The sequence below is a fragment of the Macrobrachium nipponense genome, chromosome 44, assembly GCF_015104395.2.
Source record: "Macrobrachium nipponense isolate FS-2020 chromosome 44, ASM1510439v2, whole genome shotgun sequence".
Taxonomy (NCBI): domain Eukaryota; kingdom Metazoa; phylum Arthropoda; class Malacostraca; order Decapoda; family Palaemonidae; genus Macrobrachium; species Macrobrachium nipponense.
Window position 1 is genome coordinate 49969272 of NC_087221.1, and position 20000 is coordinate 49989271.

General features: G+C 39.0%; 2 protein-coding genes and 2 long non-coding RNA genes across 4 annotated transcripts; 1 reads left to right on the forward strand and 3 right to left on the reverse strand.

Moving 5' to 3' along the window:
* Positions 1 to 6758: 6758 nt before the first annotated feature.
* Positions 6759 to 9097, forward strand: LOC135203995 (uncharacterized). The gene is made up of 4 exons (XM_064233919.1): positions 6759 to 6764; positions 7411 to 7489; positions 7881 to 7991; positions 8429 to 9097. Exons 1-4 carry the CDS (start codon positions 6759 to 6761, stop codon positions 8716 to 8718), a joined length of 486 nt encoding a protein of 161 aa, XP_064089989.1. The 3' UTR covers positions 8719 to 9097.
* A 519-nt stretch (positions 9098 to 9616) lies between these two features.
* LOC135203887 (uncharacterized) lies at positions 9617 to 12638 on the reverse strand. The gene is made up of 3 exons (XR_010312069.1): positions 12529 to 12638; positions 12017 to 12159; positions 9617 to 10444 (listed from the first exon to the last, which is right to left on the reverse strand). It is a non-coding gene; the product is annotated as an uncharacterized LOC135203887 (long non-coding RNA).
* A 533-nt stretch (positions 12639 to 13171) lies between these two features.
* LOC135203996 (uncharacterized) lies at positions 13172 to 14118 on the reverse strand. Its single transcript, XM_064233920.1, has 2 exons — positions 13968 to 14118; positions 13172 to 13389 (listed from the first exon to the last, which is right to left on the reverse strand). The coding sequence occupies exons 1-2, from the start codon at positions 14116 to 14118 to the stop codon at positions 13172 to 13174; spliced, it is 369 nt and encodes a 122-aa protein (XP_064089990.1).
* A 260-nt stretch (positions 14119 to 14378) lies between these two features.
* Positions 14379 to 17429, reverse strand: LOC135203888 (uncharacterized). The gene is made up of 3 exons (XR_010312070.1): positions 17247 to 17429; positions 15192 to 15397; positions 14379 to 14429 (listed from the first exon to the last, which is right to left on the reverse strand). It is a non-coding gene; the product is annotated as an uncharacterized LOC135203888 (long non-coding RNA).
* Between the last annotated feature and the right edge of the window lie 2571 nt (positions 17430 to 20000).

Below are 20000 nucleotides of genomic sequence, written 5' to 3' on the forward strand. Positions count from 1 at the left end.
ATACATTATATATCCTATAATTTAAGAAATGTGCCTGCATGTAGATAAAGCTGTATGGATTACGGATTTCAACTTTTTGCTTTAAGTAATCTGCGTGGATAGCAGCGGCTGTTTAAGTCTATTGACATGGGTTCCAAAATTTGTGAAAATCGAGCAGTTTTAAAAACAAAAAGAGGCGTTTCTATGCATAAATTTATACGCAGAAAGTACCGTAGAATATAATGTCTACAGAAGCACTTCATTCATGCCCATTGTCGTACAGGACTATGGAAGAAGACGTGCATGAAACAGGTTTTGCAAAAGATTTTAAGTTAAATATATAGGAACCGTTCTAGAGTTGACAAACGATCATTTGTTATAAAATTTGAATAAAATTAATCCTCTCGAGCTAACTTTCCCACGAGGCTACACTAAGGCCCCGTCCACACGGTCGAGCTTTGGTCGACGAACTTTGTCCGATGTGACGTCAGAAGCAGAGAAACAGCAAGAAAAGTCAGAACTTTGCCGCAGTTTCTCCGCTTCTGACGTCACATTGAACAAAGTTCATCGACTAAAGCTCGACCGTGTGGGTCCACACGGTCAAGCTTTGCTCGACGAACTTTGTTCGATGTGACGTCAGAAGCGCAGAAACTGCAATAAAGTTCTGACTTTTCCCGCGGTTTCTCCACTTCTGACGTCACATCGGACAAAGTTCGTCGACCAAAGCTCGACCGTGTGGAAGGGGCCTTACATGTATTTTTGCCCTTATTGTTTTTTCAAATTTGTCAAATTATCGATCCTAATCCTCTTCTATCAGCAGATCCTGTCTTGAAAACTTATTAAAAGCATTGGAATGTTTAGGCCTTAAGGATTTAAACGGGGCTTATTACCATAACATCAACTCGGGTCGTCAGATACTTAACATTAACACAACCTACTACCACCACCTACCATAGTCGTCACACAAGGATAAAATTATATTTGCAGAAAATTTTTAATGATAATTACTGGTCACATACCTCTTCGTCATAGCCTAATGTCGATGCAAAAAATTTAAAAAATTAATTAAAAATTTCATGAAGAGGTATAATCTTGCAGTTAAGCATTAGAGACTGGGGTAAAAGCATTAGTTATACAAACGCCTTTATAAGATTTTCATATAAAACAAAGCCTTTGTTTTGGTAGTAAATTTTCTTTCACTTACAAGAGCAGGTATTTGCATATTTTGAAAACTTGGTGAAATTTTGATAACTTGTTGAAAGGAGGCCAACATCTCCAAGTTTATTTGTAATTACATACATTCTCCCATAGCGAGAGAGTGGAGAAATATTTAATAACCCAAACTCGTTGGGAGGCGAAGTCGTCACCACCGGTTCGTATCACCACCACAACCGTCGTCATTACCAGTCATCACCACCATCACCACTAGGCAGAGGCAGTCTTAAACGGCAAACTTCCTCCGTGAGAAACTTCTCCCTGCGTACTCTTAGCCTCCACCACAAACTTAATCTCCCCCAGCCTTCCTTTTCACAGTTCTCAATGTTATATGAAAACTAAACATTTAAGTTGAAAAAAATTTCTCGCTGGGATAAGTTTCCCACTTTTATCTTCCTTTTTTTTTTCCAGAAAAAGACAACAGTCCCAAGATAACAAGTATACAGAAATCTGGTTGAACGAAACTCAAAATGGAGAAGGATACAACTACCTAGTAGAGTTTTGCTTTATTTTCCCTTTATATCCTTACAAGAGAAAGCTAGTTTTACATCAAGTGGACTTCGACTGCACTTCTGAAAACTTTAATCCCAAGGCCAGGAACAATATCTATAGAGGCGTGAATCCTACGACTTCACTTCTGAAGACTTAAATCCCAAGGCCAGGAACTATCTATTGAGGCGTGAATCCTACTATGTTGCATTCGAACCACAATCTTGATAGATTCCAACACTAATACAAACAGTCATGGCCTGGGATAACTTAGCTCTATAAAATAACCTGCAAAGAAAAAATGGTCAGGTTAACTTAATACAATGGATTACTTCCATGCAATTCAGAAATACAACTTTAGCTCCCAGGAGGAAAACTTAAAAAACCCAAAAATATTGTACCATTTATTTATCTATTTTTGTCAAGCATACCGAAATGCTAATGAGACCAAGTTGCTAAGGCTATCAACAACCACCAACCAGACAAGCTTCAGTTGCCACCCATACAATAACAAAACTACATGCTAACAAGTTGCCACAGGTACCAAATAAATGCTAACAATTAGCGAGAGGTACAGAGTACGTAATTTCTTCGCCCGAGTTAGCAATGCTAACAAGATGTCAGATACCAAATAACTGCTAACAAGTAGCAAGATTTACCAAGCATATGCAACAAGAAGCACTAAATAAATGCTAATAACAGTAACCAGAAGGTACCAACTAATGCCATCAACGTGCCTGAGGTATCATACCAAATAAATGCAAACTTGTCCCGTCGTGGATGGAATGAAGGCAAACTTGTTAAAACGCCAAAGTTAGCGAATAAACGCTAACAAGTTGAGCCGATATGAGTCTATAGAGATGCTCAGCAAAAGACAGTGACGGCAATAGGTCTCTTGGACACTATTGGCATAAAACTAGACCAGATTTATAATAGGAAGGTTTGTCATTTGGGTAAAATTACAGTTTCAACCATTATGGGAAAACTGGAATAAAAATATATTTGTTACATCAGAAATAATGTAGTTCCAACGGATTTAACATTTATTTTGACTGCAAACCATCCGATTTTGAGTTTAACGACGAAAAACGGCAAAAAACGACCAGATTGGTGTTGCACATCGCATAGAAACATGAGGAAATGAATAAAAAAGAAAACTAAGAGTTACTCTTACACACAAAATCTAAAGCATAAAACCTACTACTTCAATTATGGGGGATCCCAGTGGGAAGCGGGGTTTTTGGGTGGGGGGAGGAGGAGAAAAGTGATTTTCGGGGCACTACCGAACCTAATACAACCACCTAACCTTACCTAGGGCCCTGTACCCCTACCTAGCCTAGGCGGGGGGCTCCGCCCCCCTGCGACCACCCCTTAAGGCCACTACCTAACATCCATCAAACCAAATCCAAATTGATGGGTAAGCTTGCTGTATACATCGTTATACTACCACCATTATAATATACTCTATAAATTAATGAAGCTTACCTTAAACTGTTGGTTGATAAAGATGTGCTGCTTCTTTGAGGAAAACGTGAAGCCGTTGCAAGGTTCCCTGACATGCAACTTAAAGTAGGAAGTGGCCAGGTACCCGACGACCACATTGCACTGCAAACAATCGGTAGGAAATCCAAGGTCTGTCAAAATTAATGCCAGAAGGGCCAGCCACTACCTCTGCCATGGGTACAAGAAGACAAAATGCCGTTTTTTGCTTCATTATTCGAGTATTCAGTCAAACAACGGATACCAGTGGACACTAGACAGGTAACTTTATTACTCCGCTGAATGCTAGTGAAACTTAGTTTCGACTAAAGTCGTTTCGTAATTGGTTATGAAACCCATGACGTCATAACGATGTCACACCTCTCAGCCAATAATGAGTAACTGAAACTGCTTTTTGTTTGCGTAAGAAAGTAAGTTAGAGGGCTCATTAAAAGTAGACATTACCGTAGAGGAAACACCTCTCCCGACTTAGGAAAAATTCGAGGTAAAAACTTAATTTTTTTTTTTTCTCTGTAAGTATGCATTAGCGACAATAATGTATTGAGAAGAAGTGTTTTGTTATCACGAGCTTAACTCGGGAAAAATATCAATATAATAGATTTCCCATAATGGTTGAAACTGTAATAATACCGTCATTTGTATTCGTAAGATAGCTAGGCATTGATTTGATAAATATATTGGTATTTATCTATTAAAAAAAGTCTTACCTTAAAAGTGGTTAAGCTATATTCTAAAACATTTACGTTATTTAAAATTTACGTTGCTCAGTTAAACAGTATTTTTATTTACAAAACAGCTGGACCTGAGAATTTGCTTGTCCACTGTTAAAATCTTTGATGTAACACAAGTGGACATTAACTCATCACCTTGAAATACTTGAAATCGTTAAGTTATCTTAACTATCGAGTAAGTAAATGAATGTACTAAAACCCTAGCAGGTAAGAGCATAAAATATACAAAACAGGTAAAACTAAACTAAGTTAATCTAAACTTCAAAATTGACATACATATACATATATACATGCGCAAGAAATTTAAACAAAATGACTAGTCTAATAAAGTTATTACCTGAAAAAAATACCCTCCCCTAAACCTGTTCGTAGGTCCTAAGAACTATGAACAGGGTATCGGGAGGGCCCTCCACCCCAACTGGGGCACCGCCCCAGTAGGGGTGGAGGAAATAAAATAAAAAACATTAAGTTCGGTGTCTTGACATCATTTAAGTAAATATCTTCCCCTGGAGTAGTTTGCGAGAGGAGCTTCACCGACCGTGCAAAATAAGTCCTGAATTCCAGATTCCCAAAAAGTATTCTTGAATTCCAGTTTCTCAAAAAGTATTCCTGAATTCCAGATTCTCATAAGTAGTCCTGAATTCCAGATTAACCTGAAAGTTTTTAATCAATGTTCATTAGTGCTTAGAATTAAACAATACAGAGCAAATTTAACTTGCTTTTATGATTAAATTAACCAAATTTAAACATTCTTGCTAGTGGAAATTAAGTTTAAAAAGTCTTCCATATTTTATCATCTGTGATAAGTGAAAGCAAGTGAAAGTGAAGACAAACCTTAGAACGGAAACGCCGATCTTTTACGACGAATCAAATGCACTTATGGCAACTTGCTCAACGTTTCACAACCGATAAATTCCTTCAATTCACTCGTCATACTCTGAAAAATTTTCAATTTGTAGTTAAACCTAATATTGTAGGGATCACCTGAAAAAAAGCAACCCCAACACACGCTGGGGTCGCTTTTCAGGTGGAAAATATTGGGGTCGCTTTTCTTAAGGCGAGGAATTAATAGGGGTACAGTAAGGCCCTGGCGGAACGGTGCTTCGCACCTTATCCGCATATTTAAAGATTCTTGGCAAGCTCGGTATGTTCTGGCAAGAGGTAATGTTGCGCTGCACGTGCTAGCCACAGGGTTACAGTAGGTTTTTGATTATTTTTGTACTGAAATTGCAAGACAATAAGCTTTTAGTTAACTATTGATTGTTTGTCTAAATTTGTGTTTTTAACAAATGTTTAATAAAATAGTTTTTAATGAATATATATCTTTTTTTCTCCTTTTTTCTAATATATTTATGAGCTAAAGTGGGTCACCTGAAGATTGAAGACACCAACAAGCAGGGGTCGTTTATCTTCAGGTGGAAAATATTGGGGTCGCTTTTCTTCAGGAGGAATTTAAAATTTTTGGGGTCTATTTTCTTCAGGAGAGGTATTAGGGGTCGCTAATCTTCAGGTGATCCTATTGTAGTAACAAAATTAACTAAGCTTGCGCAGTTTTGAACAAATAGTTAAAAACCAACGATTATAAACTGCAAATATATGTATGCACTAATTGCCATTAATGATATGATAAATAAATAAATGCTTAAAAGTATGGGTTTGGAAACATAAGTACCATTTCAAGAAGTGTTAAATGCAAAAATCATCAGAACTACTACTATGCAGCGTAACAAATACAAATGAACGGGCAGCACGTCCAAAACTCTTAATAAAAATTTACTGGAAAAGCAGTAAAATTATACCCTTAAGCCACAGTCTTAAAACAAGTGAATAATGGTAACTTAGCCTCACAGGTTGTCATTTTCTTCCCGTACAGTTGCAGACCTTCCTCGTAACCACACAACCTACGAGTAAGACTAGTCCGCCACGTTCCGGAAGACCGTTTGAACCATGAACAGCAGCTTGTTGTTGGACGTAACCAGTCTATAGTCAGCAAATTGCCAGGACAGCCAATTACCTTCTCAGAAAACGCGAGGAGCGATGACGTCATCAGCAAGGACTACATAGAGAGTATTTTCAGCTATGGACGGTATACAGTTGAGACTAAAATGACGCTTGTCTTTAAGGGGAAACCCAAATATTTTAATCTTAGCTTTGGCTCTTTGTACGTATTATTTCCAAAACAACCATGAAAATTCATCAGGCTTAGTAACTAAATGGTTACCATGAGCGGAACATTTTCAATATCTATGGTCGTACATTCGTTAAGGCGGGTTTTGCAATTTCTTGATTAATGTTAACTGTCTTGATTTTTCCCGTTCGTTCTGTTACAAGACATTTATAGGTAACTCTCATGATAGAAAATCTAATGAAAACTAGACTCAACGCTGTCCCGTCTTCGAAAATAAGTCTTCTCTGCTTGTTGGTGAGATGCAAAGGTCCACACCAGGCCACTGTTCTCTTGATACACTCGTATGAATGTTTAAGATGGCTTCCTAAACGTATTTCCTTCCCTCTAATAATAATAAATAATAATGATAACTCACTAAACCACGAAAAACCGAGATGGATAGGAACCACTGGCAGGACCGCCTCCCAACTGAAGTATAGGACTTCCCTCCAAGGCTTCCATCCTACATCACCATAAAACTTTTATTGTAGGTTTTTTCAACCCCATTTCTTCCTCACAAGAAGACGCGAGTTTTCCTCCTCTGGTAGGTAGAATTCCTCACATTTAACGTCAATAAAAGAGAGGAAAAGGGGAGGTCTCCCTTACGTATATAAATAAGGCTTGAGAGACTTCGAGAGTCACTTGAGTTGATCTCCGAGCGTCTTTTGTCTCTTGGCATGATGGTGAGTCTCCCCCCCCCCCCCCCCCCAACCCCTACCCGCAGTGGTTACTTCAATCACATTGAAAGTTTCTCGTTGGACGAGTGGTTTTCGCGCTCGGCTGCCAATCCGGTGGTCCGGAATTCGATTCTCGGCTTGGCCAACGTGGAATCATGGGAATTTATTTCTGGTGATAGAAATTAATTTCTCGATATAATGTGGTTCGGATCCCACAATAAGCTGTAGATCCCGTTGCTAAGTGACCAATTGGTTCTTAGCCACGTAAAAATATCTAATCCTTCGGGCCAGCCCTAGGAGAGCTGTTAATCAGCTCAGTGGTCTGGTAAAATTAAGATATACTTTTTTTAATCTAGTTGCGATATTTTCTCGTTTGATATCTGTGGCAACGTCTAATTTGATTTATAGGTGGTCTGTATTATCTAAATCTTCAGCTGACAATGATTTTGCTACCATTTACTTTAATTTAGCATGTTATTATACCAAAAGTATTTTTAGGACATTTTGAAGAAGTCGCATAAGATTCGCTTTTCATTTTGGTTTCGGGTCTCATTGTGACACATTGTTGCTTACATTAAATAGCTGAGTTTAATATTGCATCAAATAAAGTCTTGTCCACCTTATTTCTCTCTCTCTCTCTCTCTCTTTCCAGAAAGCTGTGTGGAAGACCGTCATCCTAGCTCTTGCTGTCACCTGCGCCGTTGCTGACAGGAATGCTGACACCGAGGAAGGTGAGGGTAACAGTTATAGACAGCTTATATAGTTATGCTTATCATTATAATTACATTATAGTTAAAGTTGTAAGACCTATGTAATTACAAAGTCTGCGTGCATAGGCTTTTGTTTTGTATTTAAGTATGTACCTGGGTATTCTGGATATGAATATGGGCGTCTGTTAGCTTATCTTTGTGCATTAAATATATTCAGTATTGCAAAGATTACCTAATGAATCTACCAAGTCAAAAATCAAGCTAGTCATTCTGAAAATATTGAGTATATGATCTAGTAAAATAACGACCTTCTGAAAACAAACCGTCTTTACTTGTTTGTCTTGATAACGAATCCGTTGTTATAAAGTCATCCAACGAATCTCACTCTTCTTTCGTGTCGCCCTACGAACAGACGAAACGAACGTCGGTCTAAGGGAGAAGATCATCATCGCCTCCTACGGCACCACCACCTACACAGAGATCTCCACCAAGACGACCGTGATGCCCTACACGTGCTACACAAGTAAGGAAGGTTTTATTCACTAGTTACGATTCTGAAATGGGTAATTCTAGGCAATAACTCCGCACGGACTGCAAGGAACGTGTTTAGTACTAGCCCCTGGTGGTCAATTACAATCGACCACCCAAAAAAATAACGGTAAACTCTTAATAAGCAACTAAATACTATAGGAAACTAATTTCCAAAGAAATACCCGACGCGGAGCTATTAGCTAGATCTTAACCCGAAAGGTTCCCTAATTTCTTATAATACTGAACGTGTGTGCTTTTTTTTTCCCTAAGACTACCAACGGCGACATTTTAAAAGTCGGAGCTGCTCCCGGCCAAAAAATTGACGATTGCATGATTATCCCTCGTTATTAAAAAGGCAGACTGCTGTGCGATTTATACCTTTTATCTAACCACCTTCATGACTGATCGTACCTCATTTCCTCTCTCCAGCGAAAGCCCAGGCTTGCCAGGGAAGAAGATTCCGCAGACGGCAGAGGGCCACACCAATCCTGGAGGAGGACACCGCGGCGCTGGAAGCAACGGATTTGGACACCTCGAAGGAGCTCCCTGGAGAGGAAGCACCTTCTGCCGAGATGAGCCAGAAGGAAAGACTGGTCTTCACCGTCTGGCAGACGACGACGACAACTGCCACCATCACGACCACGTCGGTGAACAGATCCATAACCATATCTGCATCGGCCTACTGCACATACACGGGATTCACCGGACCAGTCTGCTAGGCCTAGGTGGTGATTGTATGCTTTGCCGGTGACCATTCTCGCGAGTGTTGTTTCTCTTCACTTCTCGCCTATTCCTGCATCCTCAAAACTTTCGTCGTTTAAGAACCTCTCTCTCTCTCTCTCTCTCTCTCTCTCTCTCTCTCTCTCTCTCTCTCTCTCTCTCTCTTTCGACCATGAATCAAGTAATGGATTTCACTGACATTGCGTCTAATTTATTTCGTGAGTGCGTGTGTATTTATTTATCAATAAGAGTACATGTACTGAATACTGACCACGGGAAATGTAATTTAATCAAAGGAATGCAAATATTGACTTGTTAAGCATAGAAGCTATATCATATATTCCTTTCATTCTGCTCTGAAGCATGTGTATACATATTTGACCCCTCTGAAAGTAAAGATGATCGTATTGTGAACTGTGTATGACTTGAACCGCCTTCAAAATATACTTCTTAATGTTATTAGAGTTAGACCTATAGTATATATTGTGACTATAAACCAAGAGATACAAACTTTAGTTGTTATTATAAATCAAAATATACTTTTTTCCTATCGCAAAGAACTCTTACCAAACCACTGAATCAAAATTTCGAATTCTTTGCAAATGTGAAGTTTGCTAAAGAAGTTGGACAGCTCATCGGGAGGATGCCAATGGGAACTCATGAGAGGGAAAGGGCAGGAAGTATTGCAGATTGAATGTCATTTATAGTACGCCCTCCAAGATACAATGTAGGCAGTGACCCATACAAGATAGGCTTCACATTTCTGAGGTTTCAAAAGAAATATAGTTGTTTGGTAAATGAGAAAAAAGGAACTTTTGTTTATAAGATTTATTTTCAATCATGATTTTTATATAAAAAAAATCAAAACAAGTACTTCAAAGTAAACTAGCGCATAAGTTTACCTAAAGTTGATGACTACTAAAGAATCATACAATAAGTATATACAAGAGAAGATACAAAAATAAACTTTATCTTCCTAGTTTAAAGGCATTTGAAAAAATCCCTACACTTTTTTTTCTAATTCGACTCTTGGCATAGTAGATAAATAAATATTTTCCTAATATAGAAAGATATTGGCTTAACATGACAGTACCGGTTCCGCACTAGAACCCTCAGTCGATTATTTCTAAAAGAAAAAATAAAATGAGAAGAAAACTGAATAAAATGAAGGTAGGAAGCTGTGAAGTAAACAGATCCTCAATTTGTCTAAGAAACTTGCTATTTCGATTCTGATATATCTGTCTTGAGATATAGAACCCTCAGTCGATTATTTAAAAAAAAAAAAAAAAAAAAAAAATGTGAAGAAAACTGAATAAGATCCTCTGAATAAAATGAAGGTAGGAAGCTATGGGCTAAAAAGATCCTCAATTTGTCTCGGAAACTTGCTATTTCGATTCTGAAATCTGTCTTGAGATATGGTGTGAGATGGAGGGAAATTATTGTTTCCTGGTGTGGCAATACTCAGTACTGAAATCTGTGGAAACAAAAACCATATAATAAAGGGAGAAATAGTTACAATAAATTCCTAACTTGAACTACAGGCTATCCTCCATCATGGAGGAAACCTTCCTGGACACCGATCTCACGATGGCCATCATATGTTGACTCGTGTAAGGACACGTCGAGTACAGGTCCTGGCAGGCTGCCCCAGAGTAGCCGGCGTCCATCGCGAATTCGTAGGCTGCTCTTGCACCGCCTCTCTTGGTGAATCGTGGACGCTTCTCTCTGTGTGATGTTGAGATCAGAATTGAGTTTCAACTGTGCAAAAGCATCTGGATATGTAAATAACTGTTCAAAATATTAATCAACTGGACCATAATACAGTCATTCATGTAAGGCATTAACAGTCTCAAGTCTCTAGTTCAAGATCTTTGGTTCTTTAAAGCAAATTCGTCAGCTGTAACTCTGTGTCTTTAGTCTGTAAGTAATTCTTGTAAGTCTTTCACAGTGTCTTAAGACTCTAGTTCTAGATCTTTTGTTTTGAGAAAGCAGTGTCAGAACTTTCTTTTAGAACTTTAAAGCAAATTCGTCAGCTGAAACTCTGTAAGAAATTCCTGTAAGTCTTTCACAGTGTCTTAAGTCTCTAGTTCTAGATCTTTGGTTCTGAGAAAGCAGTGTCAGAACTATCTTTAGAACTTTAAAGCAAATTCGTCAGCTGTAACTCTGTGTCTTTAGTCTGTAAGTAATTCCTGTAAGTCTTTCACAGTGTCTTAAGTCTAGTTCTAGATCTTTGGTTCTGAGAAAGCAGTGTCAGAACTTTCTTTAGAACTTTAAAGCAAATTCGTCAGCTGAAACTCTGTGTCTTTAGTCTGTAAGTAATTCCTGTAAGTCTTTTCACAGTGTCCTTAAATCTAGTTCTAGATCTTTGGTTCTGAGAAAGCAGTGTCAGAACTTTCTTTAGAACTTTAAAGCAAATTCGTCAGCTGAAACTCTGTGTCTTTAGTCTGTAAGTAATTCCTGTAAGTCTTTCACAGTGTCTTAAGTCTCTAGTTCTAGATCTTTGGTTCTGAGAAAGCAGTGTCAGAACTTTCTTTAGAACTTTAAAGCATATTCGTCAGCTGTAACTCTGTGTCTTTAGTCTGTAAGTAATTCCTGTAAGTCTTTCACAGTGTCTTAAGTCTCTAGTTCTAGATCTTTGGTTCTGAGAAAGCAGTGTCAGAACTTTCTTTAGAACTTTAAAGCAAATTCGTCAGCTGAACTCTGTGTCTTTAGTCTGTAAGAAATTTCTGTAAGTCTTTCACAGTGTCTTAAGTCTAGTTCTAGATCTTTGGTTCTGAGAAAGCAGTGTCAGAACTTTCTTTAGAACTTTAAAGCAAATTCGTCAGCTGAACTCTGTGTCTTTAGTCTGTAAGAAATTTCTGTAAGTCTTTCACAGTGCCTTGAGTCTCTAGTTCAAGACCTTTGGTTCTGAGAATGCAATGTGGTAGAACTTTCTTTAGAACTTTAAAGCAAGTTCATCAGCTGTGACTCTGTGTCTTTAATCCGTAAGTAATTCCTGCAAGTCTTCCACAATGTCCTGAGTCTCTAGTTCAAGGTCTTTGGTTTTGAGAGCGCAGAGTGTCAGAACATTCTTTAGACCTTTAAAGCAATTTCATCAGCTGTGACTGTGTGTTTTTAGTCAGTAACTAATTCCTGCAAGTCTTTCAGTGTCCTGATTCTCTAGTTCAAGGTCTTTGGTTTTGAGAACGCAGAGTGTCAGAACATTCTTTAGAACTTTAAAGCAAGTTCATCAGCTGTGAATCTGTGTCTTTAGTCTGTAATTCGCTTCTGTCAACACAGGATAGCAGCAGGACTTACCTTAGAACCTGCAGCAAGGTAAGCTCATCCAACTGCAAGTCTGTAGCAGACCTTGCAGCCAGCTCACAGACGAGCCTCTGGCCACATCTGGTGGCATCAGCAGCTTTGACTTTCTTGAAGAACATGTCTTCATCATGGAGTTCCTGCATGTGGAGAGGATTTATAATCTATTATTTTTTTCTGATTCTACATACAATGCGAGATCTAAAAGGAATTTATGATTTTTATCTGATTTTGTATAAAATGCCAGATCTAAAAGGAATCTATTATTTTTTCTGATTTTGCGTACAATGAGATATCTAAAAGGCTTACCGATATAAATTCCGTCAATTCTCTCAGATTCCTTGTATGTTTGATAAGCATTCATGACGTAGTTTTTTTTTTTTTACCAGATCGGAAAAACCTTATACATTGTTGATCAAGAATAGAATGACGTCATTAACATATTCTGTAATTCTTTCAAAATAACTCTAATGACCAAATGAAAACAAAAATAACCAAGATAACTGTACCTTCGCCTCATAGGCGTTAGTCCAAAAGGGCTCCCAGTTCGGAATCTCTCTCTTTCTCCTGAGGGATGAGTAACTGCTTGTGAGGGCACCTCCTTGTCCTCCTCCCCCTCCATGGCCCCCACCGCCTACCCCTCCCCCTCCACTATGGCCATCTCCTCCGCCAATTATAAGAATTTCGCCATGCCCGCTCCCCCCTGCTCCTCCTCCACTATAACTACTTCCTCCTCCTCCTCCTCCACCACCGTGACCACTGCCTCCTCCTCCTATTCCTCCGCCTCCACCTCCTACATGTCCACCTCCACTTCCTCCTCCTACATATCCACCTCCTCCTCCTCCTCCTCCCCCTACAATATAACTGTCCTCCCTGCCTCCAGCCTCCTCCATGACCTCCACCTTCCTGCATGGGTCCACCTTCCTCCCCTCCCCCCCTCCCCCAACCTCCACTTATAACCTCCTCCTCCAGCTCCCTCCCACCTGACCTCCCACCTCCCCTGCATGTCCCACTTCCTCCTCCTCCCCCGCCCTTCCACTATAACCTCCTCCCCTTACCAAGCTCCTCCCATGACCTCCTCCTCTCCCCCCCTCCACTATAACCTCCTCCTCTCCAGCTCCTCCATGACCTCCTCCTCCCCCCTCACTATTACTATCCTCCCTCCCTCCCAGCTCCTCCATGACCTCCTCCTCCTCCCCCTCCACTATAACCTCCTCCTCCAGCTCCTCCATGACCTCCACCTCCTACATGCCCACTTCCGCCTCCTCCCCCTACACTATAACTTCCTCCTCCAGACCCTCCACCTCCTCCATGTCCACCTCCTCCTCCACCATAGCCTCCCCCTCCTCCTACATGTCCACTTCCTCCTCCTCCCCCATGTCCACTTCCTCCTCCTACATGTCCACCTCCTCCTCCACCATAACCTCCCCCTCCTCCTCACATGTCCACCTCCTCCTCCTTCCTCCACCACCACCACCTCCTCCTCCTCCTCCTTCCTATATGTCCACCTCCTCCTCCTCCTCCACCATAACCTCCTCCTCCTCCTCCCACATGTCCACCTCCTCCTCCTCCTCCTCCTATATGTCCACCTCCTCCTCCTCCTCCACCATAACCTCCTCCTCCTCCTCCTGCATGTCCACCTCCTCCTCCTCCACCATAACCTCCTCCTCCTCCTCCTCCTCCTACATGTCCACCTCCTCCTCCTCCACCATAACCTCCTCCTCCTCCTCCTGCATGTCCACCTCCTCCTCCTCCCCATAACCTCCTGTCCACCTCCTCCTGTCCATGTAACCTACCTCCTACCTCCTCCTGCCATGCCTCCATCCTCCTCCTACCATGTCCACCTCCTAAACCTCCTCCACCTAACCTCCTCCTCCTCCTAACCTGGCCACCTCCTCCTCCTCCACCATAAAACCTCCACCTCCTCCTCCTCATGTCCACCTCCTACCTCCTCCTCCACCAAACCTCCTTCCTACCCCTATGTCCACTCCTCCTCCTCCACCATAACCTCCTCCTCCTACATGTCCACCTCCCCCTCCTCCAGTTGCTGGAGCACTGTAAGACGACGAAGGGGCTCCGTACGAAGTGGACGGAACCATATAAACTGGTACGTAACTTCCTCCACCTGCGGTAGAAAAGAAGTAACAATTAAAACATTCCAATAATAATAATAATAATAATAATAATAATAATAATAATAATAATAATCCAGCCTCAAGAGTCAAACAGAAAATGAGCGGAAACATTTAGATCATAAAAAATTCCAAATATAAAGACCACTATAATTACTTACCTCCTCCCCCTTTAAACCTTCCGCCTTTATGTTTTCCCCCTCCTCCTCCCCCTCCCCCTCCCCCTCCCCCTTTCAACTTTTTCTTCAAGATGGCCAGGAGTCCCAGCTTCAGAGCACCTGCATTGGAGAGAGACAACACCTGTTTAGAACACCTGTTCAGTCTCGATAAGTATTAGGTGATGAAGTACTATAGTGTCCGATCATCCAGTAAATAATTAAATGGTATACTATATATATATATATATATATATATATATATATATATATATGTGTGTGTGTGTGTGTGTGTGTATATACATATATATATATATATATATATATATATATATATATATATATATATATATATATATATATATATATATAATAAAGGTTATAGAGATTTTGGAGGTTTGATTAAACAATTTATATGATTTGTATTAATAATGGTGAAGTAAACACAAAATGATAAAAATAAGCAATAGTTAACGTGTGACATAATAATAATAATAATAATAATAATAATAATAATAATAATAATAATAATAATAATAATAATAATAATAATAATAATAATAATAATAATAGGTAATGAAGTATAGATTACCATATCATTAGTAAATAAATTGGTATACTATATTAGATATATATAGACGTATATATATAAAGGTTACGATCAAGTCATTGCAAAATAATAATGTACTCTGATCAGTTTCTTGCAACTCCCTTTCCCTCTTCAAGACTTTACCGGGAAACTGGCTCTTTTCTGCCGATTTCAACCTCGAGTCACAGCGAGAAACGTCACAAGACCGAAGCCGTAACGTCGGCGCCCTTAAAGAAATATTAATCCCAAAGAAAAAGTCTGAAAACGCGCATGCGCGGAACCGCCGCACGACTTACCTAGAAGACCCAGTCCTGCGACTCCGGCTCCAATTCCACCGAGGCCTGAAGCAAGGCCGCTTATTCCGGCGAGTCCACCTGCGCCAATGCCTAAGCCGAGGGCCGTCCCAGTGGCTGCACCAGTGCCGAGGAGTATTGCCCGGACTTGGACCTGAGTCCCCAGAAGGGCTGCCAGGGACGCCGCTAGCAGGAGGGACAATCGCATCCTGTAACAGAGAAGTTGGAGAAAACGATGATTTGTTAATTCGTGTCCTCGAGGACGTAATTTGTGTATAAGAAGTAAAACTTTGTTCATATATATATATATATATATTATATATATATATATATATATATATATATATATATGGTAAACCTGACACATTTATTATATATATATATATATATATATATATATATATATATATATATATATATAAAGGTTTTGCCACAGAGGAAAAATGACAGGCGAGAGAGGCCACAAGAACTTTCGGTCTAGCACGATCCTTTACTTGGGTTGTGCTTAGGCAAAGGGTCGTGCTTGATCGAAAGTTCTTGGCTCTATCGCCTTTCCTTTTTCCTCCGTGGCAAAACCTTTATTTATACATAGCATCATGTTTTATATACTTCGTGATCAAGTTATTCATATATGTATATATATATATAGATATATATATATATATATATATATCATACATCGAGATACAAATGTAGTTTTAATATCCAATTCGCTCTACACCCCTTGTTGTCACTGGACGCCGCTGGTTCGAACCCATGAGAGGTCGAAATTATCATCAACTAAAAAATTCCCCTTCGGTTAGCACATAGGAAAAGAAATTAATTCCGAGGTAGAGCGAATGGGATATTAAAGAACATTTTTAGCTCGATGTATGTATATGAAGCACGGTGATGTGATAAGAATTCACATTATATATATATTATATATATTTCTATTAATATATATATTAATATATAGATATATATATATATATAATATCTATATAATAATATATATAATAATTATATATTATATAATATATATATATTATAATAAGTATATATATATATATATAAATATATATATATACGTATACTATATAAGTGAATGTTTGTTTGTTTGTTTGGGCGCTATGGAAATCCGAACCGCTTGACCGATCTAGACAAAATTTGGCATATGCCCATCATTTGACCAAACTTAGGTAATAGGTTTCAAACCCATACCCCCTTCCCTTTGTAACTCGTGTGTAAAATAACCGCCATGGGTTTATCATACCTCATTTCATGTATTCAGTGCCACAGAAATATATTACTAAAAGTGTTGTTCTCTTCCTCTGTAAATAGACAGTTATTGGTCAGTATCCTTGACGGAGGATAATACTCCAGCCGGATTTTTCTTACGTAGTGAAGCCCAGGTGTTTTAACCCGGTACGAATCCGCCTTTGTGGCCCTGTTTAACGAGCCCTTTGGGGATCGTCGAAAAAACATAAACAAAAGACTATAAATATCATAAAGACAATGACCCCCAAGGAATATTAGTCGTAGATAACGACCCCCACCCCCCGCCACAAACCCTTGGGGTCACAGCTATCTCTATCTGGCTGACCAGGTTAAAGTCAGTCGCTTACATGAACTGCAAGAGACGTTTCCTCTGAGTTGGTACTATCTTTTTCTTTTCATATTATTTCGTAATTCGTTGAGCAAGCATTGGTGGAAAGACTGCATACGCTTATCTTTATGTCTTGAGGTCTAAGGCAAATTCACTTGCTTGAGAAATCAAGAAATTCACATTTTGATGTGGCATCTAAAAGGGCCAATAGGAGGGCTTCGAGTCGGTGCATAATGCCCAATCAGAGCCCGCGCTCACTTGGCAACCGCGTTGTGTTTACCAGAAGATATGACGAGCACCACAAGAAATCACTGTTAATCATCATCACTAAGTCTGGATTGTTCCCCCTGGCCCTTTCACTGCGGATTTGGGCGTGATGAAGAGCTCCCATCCAATAAACACTGATACACTTAAATTAGTCTCATCAGACCCAAAGTCTATATATACTTTAACCCGACTTCTTCTCTCACCTCGCGAAGGCAGGAGAAATTCAGGCTTTTGAATGTCGGAGGAGGCCTTTGATTCTCCTATACCTATACTTCTCCCCCTCCTCCTCTTCTTCTTGTGTTTTTATCTTCCTTTATAAGATCTCCTTTAGTTCGGCGATGCGTCACTTTCGGATGTTAAGAATAACAGAATAGCTTCGGCGTGAGGCTACCGAGAAAGTGAAGCCACTTGGGCTGAAGAGAACCGCTTATATAGCGCATGCGCACTTTCCCCCTCGGGACGCTTTTGCACAAGAGGAGGGAAGGTTCTCGGAGATGAGATGCATATAATATTATTTCTTCTCTGAGGTCCCCTGGCGTGAACTGGCGCATTCACAGAGGATGTGTCCTATCCGTACATGAATGCAGGGCAGCTTTTAATTAAGGACAGACGAAAGACAAGTCCTTTTAAGCAAATGAAGTAGTTGCGCGTACTACAGACAAACAAATGAAGGGCAGATCCCAGAGACACAAAAACGTCATGTCTTGCAGACAAACATAAGAAGGACAGGTCCTCAAACAGGAGATGGACCTCCATGAAGGTTGTATGAGAATGATGCACCGTATTCCACAAATGGAGGAAACTGAACGTTGGTAACGATTGTGTTTGCCATTGCAAGATGTTGCCTGAAGTCTTCGATGTTATTTTAACCAATGCACCACTGACATTATTTGCACGGGATTTCAAAGTAAGCTTTATTTATCTATCTATTTTTACTTAGGAATATTTATAACTTGTTCTTGATTTCGTATTTGAAATAGATGGTCTCTCGATAGCACGGACTCTTGCTCTTTAGTGTAGCCAGTAGGCTTACCAATATTTAAGTGCAACCTCCTTTTTTTTTTAACGTATTATCACGCAATACACACGCACGGACAAAATATTAAAATAAATACGTGAATATATAGTATATACTTACATATATACTAGATGTGTGATATATATATATATAGATATACATATGTGTATATATAGGTGAGTGTTTGTATATATATAAAGATATATATGTATATTCATATACCATGTGTATATATATATATATATATATATATTATATATATATATATATATAATTATATATAATTATATATACATACATATATATATATTATATATATATATATATATATATATATATATATATTATATATATATCGTGAAATACGTACGATTTATTAACAAAAAAAAAAAAAGAAAGATGAAGAGAGAGAGAGAGAAAACACAGCCTTCAAGAACGACTTTGAAAACCAAATACGCTGTAAACACCAGATCCAACTCAAAATTCGTCAAATATATCACAGAGAGGAACTGTGACAAAGCCCTTCCTTCGCAAAGCATTCTGGGAAACCCTCCCTCAAAGCACTTCACGCCTCTCGCTAATAATCCGCCCAGTTCGAGGTGATTTATGAACCTCCGCCAGATACAAGTCGGTCATTATCCATTAATCATCCCGAGAAGAAATTTCGCTCTTGCGGTCGGCTTGATTTTAATTGATTGGGTGATCGGTAACTTGGCGTCGCACAGTGCAGTGAGATTCGTCCAATGCAGTGATTATCAACTTAGGATCTTACACTGTTATGTTTTATCTTTATAATATATTCCGTACAATGCTGTGTTCTTTATAATAGTGCATTATGTTTTAATTATATATTCCGTGCAATGCAGTGTTCGTTATAATTTTGCATTGTTTTGTTTTATCTTTATCATACATTCTACGTCACTGCAGAAATAATCCCTTATACATATTTATTAATGTTGCACAGGCATATTCGTATGATACATATTTTTCTATTATCATAAATATATACGTGCGTATTATGCATATGTATTGTCTTACGCAAGAATAATTATCTCTTAAAAAAAAAAATTCTATTTTTAGAAGAGAATCGTCTCGTGTCAGTCGGTTTGGTTATTATTTCAACTAAGTTACTTGGCGAATATTGACGGTTTCACCCTTCGAAGTATTTTTTTTTAAGTAAAAAAATTAATATGATGTCACTTTGAATTTACGTTAACTTCAATTTAAGGCTGTGTCCAGCGAATTATCCCGTTGAAGTATTTTTTTTCTTTTTTAGTTTTTTCCCTTCACTCAGGCTGCATTGAAAAAGATAAGGTTTACCCGTTGACGTATTTTTTTAAAAGTAAAAATGATAATATGATGTCACAATGAATTTGCGTTAACTTCAATTTAAGGTTGTGTCTAGCGAATTATTCCACAGGCTGCATTAAAAAAAAGATAAGGTTTTTTCCCGTTGAAGTATTATTTTCAAAGTAAAAATGATAATATGATGTCACAATGAATTAGCGTTAACTTCAAGTTAAGGTTGTGTCCAGCGAATTATTCCACAGGCTGCATTAAAAAAAGATAAGATTTTTCCATTGAAGTATTTTTCTTTTTCTGAGTAATTTTTTAAAAGTAAAAAAGATAATATGATATCACAATGCATTTGCGTTAAGTTCAATTTAAAGTTGTGTCCAACGAATTTTACCTCAGGCTGCATCAAAAATAGATAGACCTTTTCTGTAATGGAAATATTCCATTCCTAAAGACGTGGTAACTATGCACCTTCGCAAGTATTGCAAAATGCCAGGCATTTCCGACGCCCTCTGGTGGTGCTGGCCGGCTCCGAGGCGATTTCCCAAAAGTGACGAGAAGACCAAAGGCCTCTTTTCAAGACTCGCTCGCGAGCTGTCACAAAGCGTTGGAACCTCCCGTTGCGCAATAGTCAAGATCTCCA

What these genes read in the sequence shown, in the direction of transcription:
- LOC135203995 (XM_064233919.1), top strand. An exon ending in GAATGCTGACACCGAGGAAG is followed by an intron (nt 7,490 to 7,880) that starts GTGAGGGTAACA and finishes CCCTACGAACAG; the next exon opens with ACGAAACGAACGTCGGTCTA. An exon ending in GCCCTACACGTGCTACACAA is followed by an intron (nt 7,992 to 8,428) that starts GTAAGGAAGGTT and finishes TCCTCTCTCCAG; the next exon opens with CGAAAGCCCAGGCTTGCCAG.
- LOC135203996 (XM_064233920.1), bottom strand. Translation starts at nt 14,118, where the DNA reads ATGGTTCCGTCCACTTCGTACGGAGCCCCTTCGTCGTCTTACAGTGCT. An exon ending in GAGGTTTGGTGGAGGAGGAG is followed by an intron (nt 13,390 to 13,967) that starts GTAGGAGGTGGA and finishes GACATGGGGGAG; the next exon opens with GAGGAGGAAGTGGACATGTA.